A 24,588-nucleotide genomic window follows, 5' to 3' on the forward strand; every position below is an offset into this window, starting at 1 on the left:
AAATCTATCATTTGCTAGCAGGAGACTCTCCTCAGATGCTGTATTATTTCTGCAGTTTATGATGGAATCCTAAAGCTAACAAAGTCCAATAGCTTTTACCTAAAGAAGAGCTTATCTTCAAGGTAATCCCTTTCTGTGTTCAGTTTATCCATCCTGATATTAGAGAAAGCTTTGCCTGCATTGTTAACTGCTTTTTTGGATTTCAGTGGACCGAATACAGAACAGAGATAAACAGATGTACTTCAGTAGATTAACTGGCCCAAGTTCATTCCTGTGTGCTCTCTGCAGATTATTTATAGGTTAGCTCTGATACCTAGAGTATTATATCTTAACCAGTTAGATGCGAGTCTGAAGCCAGAAAAGATCTAGAAATTTACCAAAACCATTAGCTCGATGTGGATGAGAATCCATGGAGTCATCGAGCCACAGAAACGTAGGTGCTGTTGATCCCGTAAATGTTGGAGCAATTGATTTAAACAAAGCAAGCAGGTTGTTGAGTAATATGGAATGAGCAAAATAAAAGCACAAAAAAAGACAGGAAAATGCAGGTGTTTGGTTCCTGAAATCCTGCCAGATTTTGTGCTGTTTTGTTTATTTTTCCATTAAATATCTCCAAAGAAATTTCACGGGGTGTCTATTTTCAGCTCCAGTGCAAGAAAGGTTTACGCTATGGAAAGACAGTTACAGGGTGCCAAACGTTTTGTGAATGGAGATGCTTAGCTCTTTTTGGCCCTAATACATAGGCCAGGCTTGCATCTGACCATGCAAAGGGAAGGAGACAACGGGTGAATATCAGCGTTGTGGCTGCGACAGGAGGCCATCGTTTTAGTTTAAGCTCTCAGAACTACAAAGAGCAATAGCTGTTAGAACTGGAACATTAATCAGGCTTCTGGATTCAGACACTAAAGTTTCTTCAGTTGCTATCATGTTTCCCACAGCCATTAAATTCCCGACAAGCACCTGCTTTCACTTAATGAAAGAAAGAATGAACTTTCCCCATACTCACATCAGAACAACATGTACAATGTCAGCAAGCATTTTTGGGATAGAACATGTCATCTTCTATGTAGTTGCTTGCTTTGATTTGTGTGTCCACTGGCTGTTTGCTGAGTGATCTTTCCTTCCAAGATCCTTTCCAGAATATATTTGGAAACCAATATCAACTAAGCTGTCTTCATATGCAGCAGTCTTTCAGAAAGTTCTGTTCTGTAAATTCCTTATTACCTCTCTCTTAGTAGTGAGATAATATAACCTTAACAATTGGATATCCATATTTAGCCTGTGAGCAGGATTTTCATAGTCAGTAGTCAATGCAATCCTCTTCACTTAGTGGTGAGGCTCGCTCTCTGGAATCAGTATGTATTACAGCACAAATCCCATATATATGTTCTGCCTTATTTAGCCTCACACATAAAATGGGGATTTGGCATTCTCAGTAGGCCATGTCCTTTCATGCCTACCAGTGTACCTTATTTCTTTTCAGTAGTGACAGGACACAAAGGGGCAATTTTGATGGTAAATCCCCCTCAAGAAAAGTGAGCAAGACTTGTGTCAGTGTGGAAGAAAGCCCAACAATTGTTGTTGGACTGCTTTTTGCTTTGGGGGAAGCATTTGCATCAAGGAAAAAAGTAATTAAATCTAGCACAAAATGGGCTTTCAATTACCGCCTCCTTAAAAGGAAGCAGACTGAAGATTAATGACAAAGAAATCAAAGCTGTAGAAAGAGATGGGGGAGGGCCCTATTTAGGAAATATCTCCCTCCAAGCTAATTTCATTTGGAATTAGAACAAATGGCAAGCATCACACTTTTTTTTTTTAAAAAAAAAAAAAAAAGCACCATTGTTTGTATCCCTCTGTTTGTAACTTGAGAATAGTTCTTCTCCCGGTTCTGCAAACCTCATTCACCTAAACAATCTTATTGAAGTTTGTGGGCTTAATTCTCTTCTCACAGATAATGAAATTATTGGAGTTAAGCCAGTGTAAAATGGATACCAGAGAAAAATGGGAAGATTTGGAACACTCATATCAGTAATGATTGCAAGATTACACCTTCTGTTATCTCTCTATGGTTTTGGTGCAGTTTGAAATTGATTTAACTTTACAAAGAACTGTTGAAGCCTTACCATCATCAGTTCTGTTAGCACACCTTGTTTAGTAATGAAGTAAGTGTTTTCCGAATGGCCAGGAAAATGCCTGTAAGCACTGTTGTTACAGTTAACTTTTATTTAGAGTTGTCACCCTTCCAAAATTCCTTTTATTCCCCCTCCAGAACAATAGCTTCAATTCTGTTTCTCATTAAACTAAAGCAAAGCAACACCCTTCCTCTTCCAAACCTGAAATTCATTCAATTCAATGTTTGCAAAGAAACAGATTTTAATTACATGTTTTCAGGGATTATAAACAGTGAGGGAATTATTTGTAAAGGACTGAATACAGTCAGTTCTCAATTAGTAGCTTTTGGGGAGGGATAATAAGGAAAAAGGAAAAACATAGAATACTGAACTAATATAAGTTATATTTACATACAGTATACTGTATTTACCCTTGAAGTTAAGGCATAGGATGGGGCTGTAAGTTAAAAGAGGAAATGTTCTTTTTAGCATTGCTTTGTCAACATGCAGCCCAGATAATTCATTTTCATTAACTGAGACTGAATTGTTGATTGTACGTAGTTTCATAGCACGGTTCCATTTGGTGCGGCGATTGGGAGAGTAACCACAACAGAAGAGGAAACCTGTATTTTGTCACCTGCTGAACGCAAAGTGCTAAATGTCAGAGTTAACAAAAGGAGAATAACAACAGTGGATACAATGAAATTTTTAATCTTTTTTTTAGCAGTCTGAAATGCACTTTAAAAATTACTAGGGACGGCATGATTTATTATCTTTTATTATTTTGTGGGTTTTCTTCCCAACTATTTGCTCTCCTCCCATCCAGTTCTGCCATCTCATCCTGCTATAGCCGTGTGTACCAGAGTCTGGCCAATCTAATTCGCTGGTCTGATCAAGTGATGCTGGAAGGTGTGAATTCAGAAGACAAGGAGATGGTGACAACAGTTAAGGGTGTCATAAAAGCTGTTCTGGATGGAGTCAAGGTACATAAGACAAATGTTGTACGTTATAGGAGGTATATAATATTTCTGATTTAGAAGAAATTTAGTTGAAAGTCTCTTAAGTGCAGGTAAGATACTGAGATCCTGTTCTTGACTTTGATAAATTACCTCTTCAATCAAGAGCTCTCTGAGTGAAATAAAGCAATAAATCTAGCACTGTATTAAATTTTCAGCAGGCCTTTTCCCATTCTGCATGCAAATTACAGGTCAGAGTTTGCATATTTTCTGTCCAGACAAAATTTAATGGAAATGATTCCTGTCAATGCCCACAGAGAATCAAAGATTCCAGCTCCTCTCTTAACATAAATTTCAAGATATTCATCAGGAATATATACCCACTTTCAGGCATCAGATTACGGTGTGGGACAGGTGATGAGCTACGCTCAGTTTTCTGGAGATTTATTTTATGTAGCTATGTAAAAGCTTAACTGAAACCTTTGTATCTCTGAGACGGTCCCTCCCTGCCCTACCCAGGAAAAGTTTTTGGCTTTCCTTCCACCTCCCAGTAGGTTTTTGATACCTGGTATTTCTTACTGTTTTCCAGGGCTTTTCTCTCTGCTAATGGCTGTGGACACCATTCGTTCTGCTGTCCTAGCACTGCAATTAAAAGTTTGCTTGACCTGGGCTCAGGGCACCGGCAAAGAGGCCACCATATCTCCTGCGAATCTTATTTTGAAAGCTGTAGAGAAATTTAAGCCTCTTCAAACAGCAGGACTAAATCTAAAGAGGAATGTTTAGTTTGAGTGCAGAAGTAAAGCTGGGGTAGTGTGTTTTTTTTTTTTTTTTAAGAACAGCAGCAGGTGGTTCAACTGGGTTAGTGTATCATGAACAGATATCTTTCACTGTACCCAAACTTGGCTTAGTTTTTATTGCCTGGAACTGCATGCTAAGGGGAACTGGATCTCCCAGGCTTTGGTTATCATGTGTTCAGGAGTATCAATGTGTAGTTTGCACGCTCTGAACATCTATCTTTGATGTTACTTAAACGTAGGTATTAAATCCTCGTATTATTTTTCAAGCCTTTTAAACAAATATCTTTGAAACAGAACATTCCCATCACCTAAAGATGACAGATTTTTCCAGGATTATTTTGCACAATATGCCCTTTAAATTTAAGCTCCAGATTTGAAAAGTAAAGCTGGTATTACATTTGCACAGCAGGATGGAGAAGAAGAGTTCAGTGTAAAGTCTCAGCAGCTGTTAGTGTTGGACTTCAGCAGCAATTTGCAGTACAAGAAAATCTGCCCTGTGGTATCTGAACTGTAGCACCCCAGCTAACCCTGTTATCACTTAATGGCTCTATCCTATCCCCTGAAAATCTACCTTATTACCAGATTAAGGTGAGAGCTGTATGCAGTCTCATTGCATGAGATTTGGACGTTCACTTTCCTTTCACTTAAAGCAATATTTAAACACCTGGTACCTGTTGCTTTCCAGCCAAAGCAGCCTGCCCGTCTGGATGGGTGGAAGGTCTCGTGTCCGCGCTCTGCCCGCGCCGTGAGCCAGACTAGTGTGGAAGCCATGCAGGCATGTTAGCTCACCGCTTAACCTTCATCTGTTAAGCTGTGCGGAGAGGCCTGGCTGTATTAGTCTCCCTGTTACTGTTGCACTAAGAGTTATTTTGGCCTTCCATTTGGAGCGCGTTTATGTCTGGTCAGCTCGGAGCACAATTAGAGCAGATGCGTGGCTGTCTGGGTAGGCATGAATGTGTCTGCCAGGCAGCAGGTCAGCATTTGGAAGTGGCGTGTGCTCCTCTCCTACCGCATAGCAAGGAACAAGTTTTATTTTAGGAGGGCCAAGCCAGCGTTCAGATCTGGAAGCAGAACTGAGAAATTGGACACTTCTCTGCTGTGGAGAGCCTTTTTGTTTTTCTGGCAGATCACACGAGATCCACTTCCACATTTCAGTGCTTACTTCCCTCTTTATTTTCAGTCTTGAGCATAAAGGAGTCATTTGTTCGTTTGTAGTATTTGCTGTTTTGAGCTCAGGTTTTAGAGCCTTGCGCGCGCGCTCGCTCGCTCTCTCTCGCGCTCTCTCTCTCTCTCTCTATAAATATATATGTATGTATGTACAGAAAAAAAACAATCCCTGTTTTGATTATGTAACTTCTTAAAAATCCATCTCCTTTTTGGAATTTCCAGTTTGCTGAAGTAGCATAAGTTTAGAGACAGGGTTTAATTATCTGTAATTACTGCTGCAGGAATCTCTTTCCTTGCTGATGAGGAATAGCATAATGTGCATCTGGCACAGTTGTGTGCTGATAACCTCTGTATATACACTAAAGATCTTGGTTTGATTTTTTTTTTTTTTTTTCCCCCAAACCTTGGTTCTCATTCTGGGGTTAGTGGAGAGGAGGAGAAAAGTAGGGGACCAGGGAATCTGGTGGCATTCATCAAAACTTGACCTTTCCTTTCCATAGCCCTTTCCAGTAGGGGGAAGCATCTGAGGAGTATTTTGGCTTTTGTTTGTATTTTATTTCATCTGCTCCGCTTTTATGCGTGCATGGAGTCACTGTCCTTGCTCAAGGAGTACCTGATAGCCCTGCAAGGTGCCATGCAAAGTCTGTTGAAGTGTATGAGAGTCTCTCCAGCAGCCTCTTTAGTCGTCACATTTTATCCAGAAGGCAGGAAGGTGGCAATTCGTTGTGTCCGTATAGGTCTGTCACTGCCCATGGCATTTTTTACCCATGGACAGACATGGCCAGCTCTGTTTGAAGGTGAGAATTGGATGAGTGGTCAGCTGTGGCCAGCTTAACGCTAGGCTTCTTTCATCAGGACGCTTCTCGCAGAACCCTCTGTTTCTTACGAGGGTTCTTGTGTCTGTCCCGCATAGGAACCGCTTTATAGCGTTAGCCCAAATGGACATATACACTTTCTGTGCGCTCTCTTCCTTCCCTCCGTGTGGGATTTTCCAGGACCACTTCTTTAAAGCTGCGTGTTATGTCGTGTTCTTGGTTGACGTGATGCGAGTTATTTTGGAGTACAGCTTGCACCAAGAATGTAAACGTGATGTTTGAACCGATATCGGCTGTGTGGACACTCTGACTTCTTGAAATGGGATGCAGTTTTCCGTCCTTGGCACATCCAGTGCAATACACTGTTCCTCTTGTTGAACATGCATGGAAGTTCAGCTTTGAATAGAGCCATCTATAAAAATATGTTTCTAGAGTATTTCTCCCCCTCAGAAGGATGATGACGACATTCCCGTTACAATTATTGCACTTAAAGAGGCAATGACAGTTGTTTCTCAGATCAGTAGACTTGGATGTGACAATGATACTGGCATGATGACGCTGTACTTCAGGCCGCTTAAAAAAATAAATAAATAAAGACCTTATGGGGCTTCCTTTGCATAATGCACCGGAAAGCTGATACTGTCAGGAAGCACTGCCAGTTATCCAGCCTGACTGTAAGAGGGCACGTGTTTATAGCTAGGAGCAGCGGATCTATTTGTCGGCCTCAGACGTCTGTAAAATGTTCTCTCCGTCCTTCTGACGTGAATGATTGTTGTTTTGACTGCTAGCAGACTTGTAGTTCAGGATTATCATGCCCTTATCTCTTTATCCACAATCTTGTCCGCCTATAGCAGGTACATCACAATAGTTCCCTGAATGATTAAGACTTCCATTGCTAACATGTTAAAAAAAAAAAAAAAATGGCCTCAAGGGAAGCAGGCCTTCTAATAAAGGTGTTCATCCTAGTGAGGATATTACAACAAACCTGCTTTTTGATGTAAATACATGACATAAATACTTGCTTATAAAATATAAAACAATTATTTAACACTTCTACTGGCTAGATGATGTCATTCATTGTATAAGGCATTTCTCCACTTATTTATGCATGCAAAGTCAATTTGTCCTTACCAAGGGTATTGTGGAGACTGGAACACATCTGTGATGGTGGAAGAGAAGGGAAACGTGGCAAAAACCCACCTGTGTGGGTTTGTGCAGGTTCCCCATAGGGCCAGGGCTTATGAACTTAACTTGAATATGGCTGAACTACTGCTGGATCCAACTACTGCTCCTTAGAAACAGTACAGCATCATTTGCATGGCTCTGTACCTAACTTATACCCAGCTCAGCTGTCCCTGTGTCCATGTGTTATCAATAAGCCATAACCTGGGTAACTGGGAGTTGATTGCAGTAGCACCCCTTTCTGTCCTATGGTGTTAGTGCGGAACTCTTAGCAAATACTGATTCTTTTCTTCTCTCCTCCCTCCGCTAGGAGCTGGTCAGACTCACGATTGAAAAGCAGGAGCATCCCTCTCCCACAAGCCCAGTTAAACCCAGTCTACCAGCATGTAAATCTGACAGGTGGGTTCACTGACAAATATTTCTTGTGCATGCAGGCCTAATACAATAGCTTAATGGGGATAATTTCTGGCTGCTGCTAGTTGAATTAAATCATTCAGTCATTCACAGTGGATAGCATAGTACTTCTTACCTAGCCTTATGGATTACAGTGAGACCACTTGAAGAGAACAATGTGCTATGATAGGAAAGATGCCACAATCGGGCAATGAAAAATCACTTGGCCATGGCACTTGCACATTGTATTCTGGGTAGACATGGAATTGTCCTTGCAGATGTGAATTCTGTGCTCTGCTATAGGTTTCTCTTGCATTATATGTGATTAAAAAATGTATTGGAACACAGCATGCTGACAGATGAACTGGTTTTTTTATGATCTACATTCTGTATTTTGCTCTTTGCAGCCCATCAGAACTTCCACTTACAGACCGAGAAATGGAAATCCTCAACAAGACAACTAATATGACTCAATCCAATGAGCTACTGACTGACTCCATGGATGAAGAGGTTGCACCTCCTAAACCCCCCCTGCCTTGCATTCGTGTGGCAGAAAACAGGTAATACTGGCAAACCAGCAGACTGAAGAACGCGAGTGGTTCTTACCGGCTTCTTGTCGTTTTAGACGAAGTAGCAAAGTGTACGCAAGAGAGCTCCTTATATGAGATAGCAATGGCTCTGAATTCCCTGTCCTCCAGAGTAATTCTTCCTCGCTCCTGGAAATCCATTTACCTACAACTTTACATGCTTTCTGCCTTGTTGCAGCAGTTTTCTTCATTGTCTGTTTTTTCCTTTCCTTGTTTTTTATGTGAGGATAGCGCAATGCCCTGAGATTCTTGGATGAGGGGCATCACAGAAACACATAAGAGCCTTACGTAACGCTATACAACACTATCTTTGCTGTTTTGCTTGCATCGCTGGCTGTTGTATCCATCCTGAAAAGTTCTGTGAGCTTCAGCTGGCAATTACCGATCTATCCCATGCATCCAGCTAGCTCTGCGTTGGTTATCAGCTTAAGAGTGAAAAGAATTAACGATGCATGAAAAGTATCTTGTACTTGGTTGTTCTTACTCTGTTCTACTAGTAACCACATGAAAGTTTGTGTTCTATTTTGAGAAGAGAGAGAAAATCCCCTACTTACAGCTTTTTGGTCTCTGCATATGATTTTTTTTTTTTTCCTCTAGCAGTGGTGCTAATGGGTGGTGTGAAAATGCATATCATGATGATTTGGAAATGTGGCATTGAGGGCTGTGGTTGGCAAAAAGAATCACGTTTCTATGTATTTTATGAATTCTCATGAGCTATATAAAAACTTCCTGCTATGTTTCAGGAACAGAATATATGTGCTCTTGGGAACCTTGCAGGCTTGATGATTGTCAGAATTATGTGTCATTAGGACTGTAAACTAATGTTCAGTGTTAAAATCTCATTAGTTAGTGATAATGTGTGTACAATACTGTGTATATCTGAAACCGATTTGTGCAAAACATTGGCCCACCCAGTAGACCTGGTGAGACCAATGCTGACCATCTTGTCTCTCTGAAGTTCGCCAGGAATGCAAAAGGGCAGAAAGAGCATTTTCCTGTCCTGTGAATTTTTGAAACTTTGAACGTTTTTCAAAGGTGGAAAGTTTGGGGAGGAGGAACTTCTGTGAACTGAAACGATTTGCAGCTCAACCAAAGCATTGAATTTGGACTTTGACCACTTTTATTTAAAAATAATTATTGTGCTAATTAGCTTCATTAAAATAATTTTTAAAACAGCAATTTTTGTTTTGGAAATATCAACTTTTTTCTAAGCTTAAAAAAAGGATCATTGAACAGCACCTTTCCCGTGAGGGTTTTCAGCACTCTTAAATTGATGTTTGCTAACGAATACCCTTTCAGTGGTTCATGGCGAGCTCCAGACGAGAAGCTGTGAGCTTTGAGCCTGGCAGAAGCTTGTCTTCCAGCTCACGAGGCCTCTAAATGTCTTTCTGCTCCCGGAGTGTTAGAAGTATCAATGCCTGTTGTGTCTTGCAGCCCTCCTCCAGCATTGCCCCCTAAAAAACGGCAGTCAGCACCTTCCCCAACCAGAGTGGCGGTTGTGGCCCCCATGAGTCGAGCCACCAGTGGGTCCAGTTTACCTGTGGGAATCAACAGACAGGTAATGGCATAACCCCTTTGTGAAAGCCAGAGGAAACATCTTGTGGAAGGTAGCAAAAGCTCAGAGAAATGCTGCAACCTGCAGCTGTGCAGTTCCCAGCGTGCCTCTGCTCTTCCCAAGCAACCTTGTATTAAGAGCAATTCTGCAATGGGTGTTTTAGTGGCCTGAACCTTTGTATAATAAATAACATGAATATCTTAATTTTTTTTTCCACTGCTCTTGGATTTAAATAACAAATTGCTACAAATTTTGTTGCCTTGAGCTGTAACAGAATGCGAAGATCTGAGGGGATGAGTACTGCTGTGTTGAACAGATCAAGATATAGAGCAGTAGGCTGAACTTAACCAAGACCTTACCAAGGTTCACTTGTAGGCCAAGGATCGTGTAGCACATTGAGATCAGAATTACTTATTCATCTAGTCACAATTTAAAACATCATTTAACCTAAGCAGTAGTTTGAGCAACTACTCTGGTACTCGGGGGAAATTTGTAAATTTTCTAGAGGAAAAATGGGAAATTTGGGACTGCAGATACTAGTCACATTCCATCACTCTTACTAATCTAGGCTTTACAGTGCTATAATTTTTTTTTTTTTTGGCCTATAGGAACTTATTAACTCTGCAGTGAGGACTTGAATCATAATTTACATTGCACCAAAATCAAATCTTGTCCTCATCCCCAAACCTTGACTCTCGCTTAGGGGTCATCTACTGTCAATTGGCTGATCCAGATAAAGTTATGACAATTTTCCAGTAACCGGTACACTGACACATTGTTTTGTGGGAGTGGGAACACTTGAGATGTTCACCCACGTGTTGATGAACTTGAGGTAATTTCTGAAATGAAAACATAGCCATAGGCATAAAAAGCTGCCATTAGCTGTATCTCACTGTAGTTTATATTTAACCCTTTGCATATACCTAAGCTAATTAAATATTCAGCAAAGCCACAGTTATTTAGTGAGAAATTTGGCAGTCTAATTATTGCTATCACTGTCATGACAAGCAGTCCTCAGATGCATATAGTGGTGAAGAACTCGGTCATCTTTTCAGCAGTCTGTGAAGTCAGCTTTGGATCACAGCACAGCCTCTCTGGAGCAAGCGCACGCAGAGCTCTGCTGTCCTGTGCTTGCCTTGTCTTCTGCCCTTCACCACATCAGAGGTTTTCTCTGGTGCTGATGGGCTTGTCTAACTGGAGAGGACTGGTAGCACTGACACCTTTCCTTTCTGTCTTAACACAGCTGTGAGGAGGTGTTCTCTTCAGCTGTGTCTAATTTGCTAGCAAGCTGTGAAGAATGATTTTTTTTTTTTTTTTTTTTGCTTAAGGATTTTGATGTTGACTGCTATGCCCAGAGAAGGCTGTCGGGTGGAAGCCACTCCTACGGGGGGGAATCTCCTCGCCTCTCACCATGCAGTAGCATTGGCAAACTCAGCAAGTCTGATGAGCAGCTCTCTTCTCTGGACCGTGACAGTGGTCAGTGCTCCCGCAACACAAGCTGTGAAACTTTAGGTAAGCAGGGGATGGTCCAGGGCCACTGGAGGAACCCACATTGCGCAAGTTTGGGAGCTTTCAGAGCTGTGATCCAGAGGTAAATGGCTTGACCTTGCAACTGTTTTCCTGCAGTTACTGCAGGCGGTTCTATAAGAATTATATCCTGTTGGATAGGAAAAGGCCCAAGGGGATTTGTTTCTCTAGCTATAGATGATTGTGTTCCAACTCGGTTCATATCTCAGGTTGGATATTTTGCTGATTTCAGCCTTGTCTGCAGACATCAGTAGAACATGTCAGTCCTGTTAGACTAAAGCAACATTGTTTCTAGGTGCTGGGAAATAAAACAAAAATATGAATACAAAGCATAAATAACCTCTCCAATGACTTGAATTCTTGCTATTTGTTTATTAATCTAAAGAAATAAAGATACGATTTAGTTTTTTGTATATTGGTTTCTTGTTTTTAATCTCAACTTTCCAGAAGATGCAGCAAGACGGTCCCTGCTGCAAGGAAATGCCACTCTGATTAAATTAACTGATTAAATAACTGGAAATTATCTGATGGAGTGGGAGGGGCAGAACTGAGAAGGGCTGAGCAGTAGGAGAGAGAAACTAATGCGTGGTTCCCCTGTCCTCTCTGTTTAACCAGATCAATCAGATCACTATGATCCAGACTATGAATTCCTGCAGCAAGACCTCTCGAATGCTGATCAGATACCTCAGCAGGTGCCTGGTATCCTCAGCCCGTTGCCGGAGTCCTTGGGCGAGTCTGGTTCCCCTTTTCATGGACAAGCTTTCCAGCTCCCACAGGGCAGCTCTCCTCCACTGGAGTTCTGCAGCCTGACGGGAGCAGCGCAGCCAACGGACACTCCTCCAGCTTTACCGGAAAAGAAGAGGAGGAGTGCAGCCTCACAGACTTCAGATAACACGGGCTGCAGGGTCTCGTATGAGAGGCATCCTTCACAGTATGATAACATCTCGGAGGATGATGTGCAGCACGTGGGGCCTGTCACGTCAGTACCCTTCACACCGTTTGCTGCTGTTTTGCCTTTCCAGCAAGGAAACTCCTCGGCACCAGCTGAATTCATTACTGACTTTGCTGCTCCAGATTCTACCAGTGACCCAGAGAAGCCACCACCTCTGCCAGAGAAGAAGAACAAACACAGTAAGCAAGTGCTTGTGTTAGTGTTTTGTTTTGGGATTTATTTGTTTGTTTTTTACCCTTCCCTTTCCTTGCAGTTGTCATCCTTCTGATGACCACTACGTAATGGTGACCGCAAGGTAAGGCCCTTGCTCGTTTGGGGTCAAAATCATTCACGGTCAGTGTCAAAGGCATGGAAAGGAAGTGTCAGTCCTCCAGTAGGCAGTGAGTGACTGTGGGAGCCTGGAATGGTCCAGACCTAGAGGAACTGGCAACGTGCGGGACCTTCATTACTGTAGTGAGAACAGTTTACTTCTCTTTACCTGAATGTGAAACTCTGGGGCACTAGGCCTTCCAAATTTTCCTCGTTTATCCTCCCTTTTTATGTCCATTCCTTCCCCGCTGCCCCTGTTTTATGAATGTTTTCCCACTGCAGAAAAGACTTGGGTGTTCTCCAAGAGCTCAGAGAGAGGGCTGCTTTTCTGTCCAAAACTGAGCATTGCCAGTGCAGTTATTTGGCAATTGGAACAAAGTCACCCACATGGTTGTGGAAGACAATGCTATTAACCTAGTGTCCGATGCCGCTGTTTTGCTATGGGATCTCATTTCCGTTGTACGCCTAAGAATTTCCCACGTTGTTAAAATGAGCAGCTTCTAAACGTAAAGACTCTCTGTGCCCAGCCAGACTCCTGGCACGCCAGTGCTGCCTGGGACTTGAGCGCGTGATCTTACTCTGATTTCCTTAATGTTCATGGCTTAAAATATGGGAATCCTCTTGCCAAAAAAGACTCATACTGATCCGTCAAGGAAGACTGTAGACTGTACAGTGAGATACAGCAAATGTTAATTTACCAGTCACTGGCTAGTTCTACAGTTGTACAGTGCATGAGGAGGCAGTACCTGCAAGATCTGGATCAACAGTGTTAAGTTGTATGACTTACAGCCCAAGTGAAGAGCTGATTTGAAAAGTGCTGAGTTGGCCTTCTGACTCATTTTTGCAGTTTGCAGTCTTTTCACTCCCCATATGCAGGAAATCACTCTTTGCTCCCTCTCTCGCTCCCTCTCTCGCTCCCTCTCTCGCTCCCTCTCTCGCTCCCTCTCTCGCTCCCTCTCTCGCTCCCTCTCTCGCTCCCTCTCTCGCTCCCTCTCTCGCTCCCTCTCTCGCTCCCTCTCTCGCTCCCTCTCTCGCTAGTAATACAAGCAAATAATGAAAAGGTAATTAAAGCAAATAGCAAGGAGCTAAGATGCTGGTTTGTAGACAAGAGAGAGGCAACAAAGGTGCTACGGTCTGTAGCCAGGGTTGGTTGTTGCGACTTCTGCAGTTTTAAATACTTGCGTATGGCACTAGCTGAAGGTGATGTGATACAGGTTCTCCCTTTTGCAGCATTTGTGGGCTCTGCATGTTTTTTTATGAGGGCTATCCAGGTAGTTTTACACTGTGCAAACTGGGGTGGATGCAGGAAGATGCTGCTCTTTGCACGTAGACAGCTTAATGAGAGGGGGCGCCTGGATGAACCTTGGGAAAGAGGCAGTTTTACAGTCCATCCACACTTGAGAGACCTGGGCTGTTTACTTTTCTCTTTAAGCCCTGTGTCTTTGTTTTCTGTTATCATATGAGATGTTTTGTGGAGTCAAGAAGTTACTTTAAAACAATTTTAAGTTATCTTCTCCTTTATTGCCTGTGTACACTTGTAACCCCAATAGCAAGGTCTTGCATGTGAGTTTTCTTTGATGTTAAAATAGAGTTAACTGTCATCTGTCATCCAGCACTATCAGAAGCTCTCGGAGTATTGATCACATTACATTGTTAGGGAGGGTAGAAGCTGTTCTCTAATGTGTTGTCAGCTCTGATGATTTGATAAAGTGCCTTTGCTGCAAAGCTTGTAGTAGTATTTGAGCTAATACCTACTGCTGCAGATTTTTTTTTTTAATTGCATTCATGTGACACTAAGAACTTGTTTTAGGTTGTCGTTACTCTGCAGTATATCACACCGCAGATCTGTGGTTGTTAGTTTTGCTTTTATTTTCAGTTCAAGAAGGGCAGTAAAACATTATACAGGATGTACGGTAATACCTAGGATTTTTTTTGGCCTAGAGGCTGATGCATGTAGATATCCTTGTGTAATCACTTAGATGAGGTAGTTCTGCTTCCATAGCCATGCCTCTGTAACCCTGACAAACTCCTGGGATCCTGAAGAGATACATGAATTTATTGAAAAGATTGAGAGCTCTCACAGATATGACTTGGTTGTGGACCCTTGGTTGTGGACCCTTGGTTGTGGACCACCTTTTGGTAGTTGGCTCGTTGGCAGCAAATGTTGCAGTGGAGATTGTTATGATCTTTTTATTAATTTAATAACAAACAGCAAATCCTGCCCGAGTTAACCATGTATATCACTGTGAGCTGTGCTCAGAGGGGTCTCCAAGAGTCGTCTTCTGTGTAATTCAAATAAGCGAGTGATAAACCTTCTAGTCTGGCGTGAATTATTATTTTACTGTGTTGTGAGAGTACGTGTTACTGCGCTAATGGCAAATCGTTCCAGGCTTCTACTTGAGCGCCAGCGTTGTGCTCCTGCTGTACGAGACACAGACGCGGAGCAGATTCTGCCACGAAGAGCCCATGGTCTGGAATAACAAGATCCTCCCCCCAGACAGCTTGCAAACTAGTGGCAAGGCGTTTATTCCCGTTTCTCTCCCTGTCAGTGGGAACCGAATGCAGCCTGGTGCCCTGTAAGCAGCTGGTATTTAACTGGGGGAACCATGCTGAGGGCAGTCTGGCCTTAGCCAGGGTATAGTACAAGCTCTTTTGCAAAACAGCTCTTAGCCCGGAGGTGACAGCAAAGACAGGCTTATTTGACCTTGTCTTCTCCAGTGAGTTGTTACATGGTATAGCTTGACAATTCCCATTATTTTGGCTCTTGTCTATACCCACGAACCCATCGCTCCTCTGCAAGGGTAGGTGTAGCACAGGTTGCTAAGGAGCCACTGCCAGGAGTCAGTGAGTTCTCTTCATTATGGCTTATCCATATTGCAGATGTGCCTTATTGCTGATAATCTTTTAGGAAGTCCTTGCAGACCCCAAGAGCAACTGGTCCAAGGGTGTTTTCCTGTCTTTTCCTGACATGAAGTTGCTTGCCTTCTTTCTCTCCTCTCCCCCAGCTGAATGCAGCTTTCAGGACAGCACTCGCGCTCCCTGACTGCAGAGCTCACTGGCGCGCCACTAGCTGACTCACGTTGCAGTGTGAGCTAGACCTGTGATTTTTTACCGTGTGGGCATAGCTACTGTAAGCTAGAAATCCCTGAACAGATTTAGCTCCTTCAGAAATGACAGCCAAGACGCTGTAAGCAGATTGCTGGGAAGGTGTTCCTAGCTACAGTCTGAGATTGTTTTTTTGGTTTGTTCTTTTTTTCTTCAAATGTTTTCTGTCTTGATTCATTGCTGACATAAGCTGGGCATGACGCTCGGGTGGAAGAGGTTTCTCTCTCCTCACTCCTCCCTTCTCTCCTGGGGCACTGCCTTGGGACTGTGATGTGCCACCCCAGCTGCTCACCATGGAGGTTGCAGCCCCCGTCTTTCCCTCTGTGTACAGAGCCGCTGCAGGGCGTGCAGCCTGATCTGAGCTGGTAATGTAATTTCCCATCTGCTTTTCGAATTTCTGTCTTGTTAAAACCATAGTAGAAAGGGGAGGGTACAGAGGGGACAGAGAGAGAGAGAGAGAGAGAAGACCCTATGCAAACTGCAATCGTAGGGGTGGATCTGTTTCTTCACTCTGCTGTTCAAGACTTGGAGTGTTTAAATGATGCGCATTTTAATCTGTGCTCTGCAATCTCTACTTCTGAGCCAGGATTATATTTCACCATCCTAACAGTTTTTTACTTAACCTAAAAACAGAGGAGGACGAAGCAGAAGCAGAGACACGCTCACCTGCCCTGGACTAGTTCTGACAAGCGAGGCAAGGAGCTGCCATGGCAATGGGATGCGTTAGCGTCATAAAGAGCTGAGATAAAAGAGCTCTTCGTTATTCTCTTGCAGATTGAGTGAAGGCTCTTAACGGCGTTCAGGCTCGCTATTTTGAGTTAGAGTAATTTAATTTTACCCAAATTATCTAATGCATTACCTTTTTCACCAGTGTTTCCCAAATTTAGTGTTGTAGCCTTATGAACCTAGGGGCTCACAGATATTGATCCTGGGTGTCATCTTCGATCAGAACATTACTTGTAGCGCTGTTTTTGTAGGTAACTTGATGTGAAGGGTTGGTTGAATTTCCCAGTGTTCGTTGCATGGTGCCAAGATCCCTGGACCCGACTTCTTGGCTTCTATCCTACTCAGCTGATGAGATCTCAGACTGTGGTCTCAAGCTCTTGTCCTCCATACATCTCCAAGAAGTATTGATCCTTTTGCTGCTAGAGAGATATCTTTCATAAGCTTTCTTTAAAGCTTGTCCTCTAGTGATATTTTTGTGATAGCAAAGCATTTTGCAGGGCACAGGTATTAATGGGAGTACCGGAGTCAGCTGAATTGCTGATATTTAAAAACATTTGTTACTTTAGCAGTTCTGCATGTTCTGCCCTGAGACTCTAACGCCTTGGTTTCAAATAGAAGAATATCATCAGAACACGCTCCTTTTCACTGCTAGGACTTAGGTTAAAGTTCACATGACTGCTTGAAAATGAAGTGAATTTGATCCTGGCTTTAACATGAGTGCCTGCACCAGCAGGTGAGCAGACATAAATGCACACCAGCACACACATGCATGCGGCTTGAAACATCTCCCTTCAGGAAGAAAAGGTCTAAAGCCACAAGGACGAGGAGTTAGATCTGTGAAGCGGGGCTGGGAACCCGGAGGGCCGCGGAGGAAGAGGAGCCAGGCTTGCGTAGCATGGGGTGTAGAAGGTCAGAACTTCAGCAGGAGCTGACAGTACAGCGGGAAGTGAACAAGTTGTCCACTGGCAGCACTGTGCAGGGTCACAGGATGGGAAGAACAGATGTTACCACTTGGGATTGCAATGTATCAGCTGAGGTTTCCTGCAGTCCAAATGCCACAGTGGTTTTTTTTTCTTTTTTCTCTCTCTCTTTTTTTAATTCTATTTTTTGGAGGAGGGATGTAATTCTGTGGGAAGTGGCAACTGTGTTAGCTCCACTTCTAAATGGAGTTTAAAATATTAGAGGAAATCTGAAAAAAAGGTGCAAAAGACAGGTGCAAAGCGACTCCTTCCTGCTGACACGTTTGCACGGCTGCATCCTGTTTGAAGCTGGCTGGCCTGTAGATCTCTATTGGCAGGTGAAGAGAGCGCTTTACCTTGCAACTAGTGTGGGAACCAGCTTCACGATGTGCAAATACTGCATTGTGATCGTTGTATTTATAGCTTTCATCCAAGTCACCCGTTCCTCTTGTGCATAACAGCGTATTTGCAAAAAGGCCCTTGTTAGTCCTTGAGTGCATCTATTTCTCCTGCTTTCAGGTATACATATAAGCTTTATTTATTTATTTTTTGTATTTATTAGGTACATTTCTGATCTGTAATCGTTCTGGGGTTTTGTAGTAGTCTTTCTATGACACTGGCTGGCTGTCTTCCCCTCCCATACTAAAATACTGTGACAGTATCTAATCCTCTGTTGGAACAACATACGCAGACTTGTGTGTTTTTTTTCATTGATTTCTGAAGGGTATTATACGGATGCAAAGGTCCGCTAAGTGAGATTTTGATCTCATTTTATACTTTGATTGAACCACATCTCAGAAATGCCTTTGAGTCAGTTGGATTCAATTGCAGAATCAGAGATACCAAGATGATTTTAAAAGGGATGTTTAGCTGCAGTTGGATTTGACTCAATGACGTAGGAAGACACGGTCAGTGGCACTTTTAAAAGGCAAGGCTTATGTGCCAGCGTTGGCAATGGCATGTAAGTAGCTGCGGGAGAACTGCACTCAATCTCACAGGCAGGGGTTTTCTGATAAGAAGAGGATTGTAAGCCTCCTCGTTCTAGCAGTCTTACTGACTACAGATATGAGACTTAGAGGCTTGAGAACTATATTTGTTGTAAAGGTTGCATCTTTGTGCAAGGTAATTTGTGCTTCCTAGAAAGCAGAGTGAAGTTACTCTATTTCTTTTGATGGAAAGTTTTGCGCGTTAACTGTTGAGGGACATTTTCAAAATTGCCATGGGTTATTGAGAGGAAGGAATTTGGGCTAAGAGTCAGTGGATCAAGTTGCTCAAGTAGCTTTTTGGAGACCTCACTGGTTTAAGCAAAACCATTGCCAAATGTATCTGTTTGTGGTCTGTGATTGCTTTTATTGCGCTCTGACTTGCAGGAGGGGATATTTGTAGATTCTTTCCTCCGAGATGAATGGAGGCTTACTGTGTGAATTACCTATGAAGAGAGTGGGGATGCCTTGCTGCTGCTGGCCTGGAGCAAAGCAGGACAAGAAGGGTGGCATGGCCTTTACTCTCTTGGCTTGGTTATTTTGGGCATGGGCATTCTGCAGCAAATGTCTACTCGTTGCAGCAAAGGCCGGGAGCAGTGAGTGAGATCTTTTCTTTGCGTGTGTTACAGTGATGGCGTATATGCAGTTTGTGGAAGACTACTCAGAGCCGCAGCCATCCATGTTCTACCAGACACCTCAGAATGAGCACATCTACCAGCAGAAGAATAAGCACCTCATGGAAGTCTATGGGTTCAATGACTCCTTTATCAGCTTAGACCCCTCGCAAGATCTGGCACCTCCTCCTGCTCTCCCGCCGAAACAGCGGCAGCTGGTGAGTGATGTCTGCAGGGGCCCTGCCCAGGCTGGGTGCACTATCCTCCCTGGAATAGCTCTGGTCTTGCTACTTGGGTTTCTGACAGGCTGCTGTTGTGGGAGGATCTCTGGTGTTATCCGTGTGTTCCTCGTCATCTTGTAAATATGTTTTTAGGCATTTTGCATCATCTATTTTGAGCTCCTGTGCTCCTTTCCAACCCCACATGCAGACTATTTCCCATGAATGCTGAAAGCCCCCTAAATGCCCTAGAAGTGAAACATAAGTTTTCCACATTGCGTGGCTGAATCTATGCCAGACTACTGGCTTGTATAACGACAGTTCTGGGTTGAAGATTTTGACGCCCTGGGCAACAGGATTTTCAAGAGACTGCTGCACTGTCGTTCCAAGGTTGTTTTGAAACTGTTGTCAAAGATGCCATTGACATTAACCTTTTAAACATAATTGCTGCTGATCTGGCTCAATCTTCCCCAGAGCCACAGAAGTTTGGTATGGCCATTACTTAACTTATGCACATTTTCCCCACATTAGTCCGCTTGTGAGACTCAGGATTTTACCTGTCTTTCGCTGTTCTGTGGCAATGGGAGCTGGCAGGCCATCCCGAGAGCAGCTCTGCCATTGCACATCCCAGGGCTTTGCATCAGTTCGTAGCTGTTCTCCTGCATTTGAGAGTGCTAATTGCCTTCTGAAAGTGGAAATTCTTAGTTTTCTTCTGGCCTGTCAGACTGCAGGCACATAAAGCAGTGCATCCACAAGCATATATACGTTGAGCAGTGGATTTGGCGTTATGGCGAATGCTATTTTCCATGTGGTGGATGAAATCCTGGCCTCAGTGATGGCAACAGAAGTTTGGTTTCCAACTAAAATGAAGCTAGGATTTTGTCCTGTTTCTTTTTAAAGGTGGTCTCCCCTCCTTTTTGTAACCCTTACCCTAGGGCTTTTGTTTATTTTATTCTTCCTATTAGCTGATCTATTTTATTTCCAAAAAAATAGATCTTTTGGGCTGAAGTAGCTAACTTACATTGGCCATGGCTTTAACAGAGTAGGAGGAAATGTGGGAACAGAGCCATGATCTTATCCTCGCAAGGGTGACTGTTGCAGCGTTTCTTCAAGTTTCGTCTGTGCTAAAGTTTGACTGTCCCAGGGTGGTGTTAACTTGTAATCAAATGGGAAAAGCAACTGAGAGCTCTAGTTTCAGGATTCATGTAACCGCATTCCTGTGACACAGGTAGGAGTCATAAAAAGATAAAGTACTGTTCCTGGCTAAGCCGATCTGAGTATTATGTGTTTTTGCTTTGTGTGCTGAGACCTTAAATGCCCCTGTCCCATCTGTTTTGCAAGGGCACTAAAGAGTCTACAGGACTCCTCTCCAAAGGATCAGGCAGTTTTCCAGAGTCGCTAGTCCCGTTGTCAGTGTGATTCTTGTACTGTGACATTACTTGTAATCCCTTGCCCCCTACCTCTACTCCTAGAGCTGACTGTGTTCTAGTAACAGACCCTGGTGACTTGGTCTGCAATGTCACGAGAGAGGGTATGTAAAGCATAGATTTCGAGCCAGGTCATGAGAATTATGTAATACCGTAGTCGTCATTCTTCTGGGGAGAAATTCTGCTCCTTTTCTGAATTTGTCAGCTGAAGCAAAGCATTTCTTTTCTGCCCTTTAATCATTATCTGGGCAGTCAAGATGTCACTGTTTTGCCTGCTAGGCATTCTCGCAAGCTGATTCCATCAAGGTGTTGCTTGCAGTTCCCCTGCAGCAAAGGTTTCCCAGCGTGCCGCCTTCCACACATACTTCCTCTCTCTGTTGGGGAAGCAGTGCAAGCAGACAACGGCTCCTTGCGCAAGCCCTGTAAAAGCCATCGGACTGTATTGTTCCTTGGCTCTGGCTGCCCTCAGAGGTTCTGAAAAAGCAAATCACGTGGCTATCAGCTGCCCTTCTAGCAATAGGCAACGTGTGCTGGATGTTCTCATCTGTATAAAATAATAATTTAAAAGGCCTTTCTAGTGAGCTTCAGATGTTAGCTATGAAGCATTTGTATGTTATATTCAACAAATCAGTGCTGAGAAAGCCTAAATGTAGCTTAGCCTCCCTCAGACCCCTTAAGACAGTGGGATTCAGGAGAAATTCCTCAATAGTATTTATTACCTACAGTATAATATCTTCCTCTTGTGCAAATGGCATATAATTTTTGGATTGGAGTGAAGGCATGAAAAAATGATGGGCATTGCAGTTATCCAGTATTCCAGCAGTACCTGTGAAGTCCCCTAGATCACCCCGGAAAGACCCCAGTTTCCAGTGTAAAGGTTGCTTTTTAAAAAAAAAACAAAAACAAAAACAAAAAAAAAAAACCCACCAAGATTCTGCAAGAGCCAGTTGCCCGCTGGGCAGCAGCTCCTGCTGTGGTACCCGCTGCTTTGGGCATCTCCCCCCATGCCGCAGGGAGAAGGGGCGGTGAGGAGCAGCTTGCCTGTCACCGAAGCAGCTGTCCAGGGTGGACTGGAAGGGGGGGGGGGGCGGGAGTTATTTTTAGGGGATTTGCGAAACAAAGACGCCTTGAACTGTGATTTTTGTCATGCCTCCTGAGCTCTCAAGAAGGGCATATTGGTGTGTCTGGCTCTGATGAACTGCATGAATAGCTGTTTGTTTAGCGAGCCATTATATGCATTGTTTTACAGTTAGCGTTTCTTACCCTTTATTCATAGTCTTTTCTGTGCTTTCTTTCTTTGTTTCTTCTGTCTTTTGCTTTCTTTCCCCTGTTCAGCAGGCCTCCTATGCTGCCTCTTCTTTCCCTTCTGTCTCCTACTGTGTCCAGCAAACTAAAGTGCCCTTCACCCCCGAGGACACCGGTGCCACTCAGGGCCTCACTATGTCAGTCTCTAACTCCTTTCTCAACCGGCACAGCTCCTTTCCTGTGCATTCGGTGAGTTGCTCGCCGCGCTTCTGTAACCCGTGTGCGTATTTGTGTTAGTGAAACGCCTGTGTGCGAATTCCGTGCTTGTTCTCAGGTCCAGGTGAACTTGCAAGTTCTCTTATGGGCTTTTGAACTCATGTTGTAGCAATAAGCAAGGTGAGAAAAACTCTGTGTAAACCTTACTAAATGACCTGGGATACAGGGAAGGTGTAGCTTTCAATGCTTTGTATATGTGTCTGCATTGAAATTTGTGGTGAGGGGCTGGTGACGGAGATCTGGCCTGCGTATTAAAGACACGCTCCTTTGACCGGCATGTTTCCCAAACTGCACATTGGAACGGCACTGTCTTTTTCTTCAGTCGCGTAACGTCAGTGATGTGGATGAGTCAATTAAAGGCTGCTGTGTGGATCTGGCCATTGGAGAAATGATGAGATGCTATCTCTGCAACACACAGATTTAGGCAAATGCATGGAACAGCAGCTACAGCACGTGGCTCCTTGATTTTCTCCTAGAAAATGGCCTCTGCCAGCTCTTTCATCTCACCTTTGCTTGTCTGCTTCCCTTCACGTCTCTGTAGTCCGAAACAAGCTCAGTAAGCCGGTGTGGTTCCCTGGTGAAAGAGCAGGGGTTTTTCTCTTATACAGCGCTTCTGAGCAGTCTGAAGAGAGAACCGCAGGAGAAGCTGAGAATGATTTAAATGAAAATAAGAATAATCTTACTGCATAGCTTAAATGCTGTCATCAGCAGCTTAAATTAAATGGTAGTAATGATAAAGTGTTAATGTAATGAAATCAAATCTAACTGTGGGATTCCAACAGCTCATCAATATGGGTCTTGTTTGCATGTAAAACTATATGGTTATGCTCTTATAGCCTGCATGCTGACACCTGAGAATAAGCTATTTTTTAACAGTGACCTGGATATTTAGTAAATCAGATTACTTCTGGAGAAGAAAGTCAGACAAGACTTGGGCAAATTCGGAAGTGTTAAATTAGTTGAATATTGAGTATTTGAAAACTGTTTTCTCTCACTGTGTCACTACTGTTTTCCCATTTCAATGCTTAATTCTCTAAAAATTAGTGACAACCATGTTATGCCCTGGGTCTGAAGAAGAAAGCGTTCAAGTACTTTACAAGCAGCATCATTTCACAAGCAGTGAATTAAAGCTTTTGGCTTTCACTTGCATGAGAGAGAGCAGTATCATAATGTTGCACAGACAGACAGGCTGAGATGTGGAAATGTTAGTGGACTTGCCTAAATCTATGTGGTAAACAAGTTGCAAAAAAAAAGTTGAAATAATGCAAAAGTTCTGAACTGTGCAGCTCTGACAGCTCTCCTTGCAAGCAAAGCACAGAACTGTAAGGCCAGATCATAGCAGGTAAAAAGCACTTTGCTGTTCTTGTTTTAAATGAAGGGTCATAAATATGATATTACAATGGTCTACGAATATGTGGGTGCTTTTACTTTAAAAAGTGTCTTAGTTGGATTTAAATGGTTACTACATGCTTAACTGTTTTGAGCTGTTCTCATCTTGGTTTTAACCTACGTTATTCTTAATATCGTATGTTATGAAATGTTAAAACTTCATTATAAAACCCTTATTCATTTTTGCAAGAGTTTAGTGAGGGGAAATAAATGGCTAGAGCATGAGGAACAATGAAAATAACTAGGCAGTGCACTGTCAAATGCATAAAGGAAATAAACTGAATTAAAAATGGCAATTTTTCCATTAATGCCTTTAAATTATGGCAATCTCTGCAGTTGCTCATGACTTTAGCTGGTCCATTTTTCACAGATAGAAATGAGTTTTTCACAGACAGAAATGAGATTTTCATTTTGACGCTGTCTCTTTGTCTCTGAGCTGCAAAATACCAATGACCTTACATGCTTCACAGCTGACCCACATAATATCGTAACCATGCTTTATCCCATTTTCCCTATCCCTAATAAGACAGCAATGTGAGGCAGCTGCAAGGTTTGGATCATTCGCAGGGTGACACCCTACATTTCAATGCTAAGAAGGGCAAGAACCTTTCTTGCAATCTGCTCCTGAGCCTTCCCTAGAAAGACCATGCGTTTTCGCTCGAGGAGCGCACCGGTAACGCTTTAAGCATATTGCTATGTTCTGCTCTCTTGCCGTTCTCGTGGCTTCATTTTTTTTTTTTTTCCTTTCTCACCACAGAAAGTCCATTCAAATGAGCACTGTGGTGAACAATAAACCTGTCAGAAGATAGCATTGGCTTTCCACCAGTCCCAGCAAGGGAGTTAATGCTAGGGACAGCAAACCTTTCACGTAGCAGCCAGCTGAGGAGCTGGCCTCCTGTGTACCCAAATAATCGATGGTGATTATCAAATCTCTTAAAATGACACATCTCCTGCATTAATCTTTATCCATTCTGTGCGTGAAGCAAAAGCCTCCTTAAATCAATACCAGGAAGTCAAAACTAATAAAGAAATGAAATGGCTGTCCATTAGCTCTGAGCAATGCGCTGCGGATTCACCGAACATAGCCTGTTTTCAGCAGGTGCCCTGTGCTTTTTTCTTCCCTGGAGACTGGCTGGGAGGGAACAGCAGGAGTCAATCCCACAGGGAACACCTCTTCCTCTACCAATATGGTCATGTGAAGGCAGCAAGGAACTGAGCCTGTACCAGCTTTTGCGTTATTAGCCCGTTATGTGTACACTCCATGTGAAGGAATAGCTCCTTTCTACTGATTTATG

General features: G+C 43.1%; 1 protein-coding gene across 6 annotated transcripts in view; it reads left to right on the top strand.

Annotated features, from left to right (window-relative positions):
• RAPGEF1 (Rap guanine nucleotide exchange factor 1) overlaps window positions 1-24,588 on the top strand; it is a 90,554-nt gene that overhangs the window by 39,515 nt on the left and 26,451 nt on the right. For 2 of the 6 annotated variants that reach the window (XM_068914736.1, XM_068914738.1), the window contains exons 4-11: window positions 2,938-3,094; window positions 7,339-7,427; window positions 7,829-7,981; window positions 9,443-9,566; window positions 10,892-11,075; window positions 11,706-12,221; window positions 18,754-18,956; window positions 21,719-21,877. In XM_068914736.1, the coding sequence (XP_068770837.1) occupies window positions 2,938-3,094; window positions 7,339-7,427; window positions 7,829-7,981; window positions 9,443-9,566; window positions 10,892-11,075; window positions 11,706-12,221; window positions 18,754-18,956; window positions 21,719-21,877 (1,585 nt within the window). The remainder of the gene's footprint in view (window positions 1-2,937; window positions 3,095-7,338; window positions 7,428-7,828; window positions 7,982-9,442; window positions 9,567-10,891; window positions 11,076-11,705; window positions 12,222-18,753; window positions 18,957-21,718; window positions 21,878-24,588) is intronic. The other 4 variants (XM_068914737.1, XM_068914739.1, XM_068914741.1 and 1 more) reach the window with 2 other exon arrangements.

Source organism: Struthio camelus, chromosome 20 (assembly GCF_040807025.1).
Source record: "Struthio camelus isolate bStrCam1 chromosome 20, bStrCam1.hap1, whole genome shotgun sequence".
Classification (NCBI taxonomy): Eukaryota; Metazoa; Chordata; class Aves; order Struthioniformes; family Struthionidae; genus Struthio; species Struthio camelus.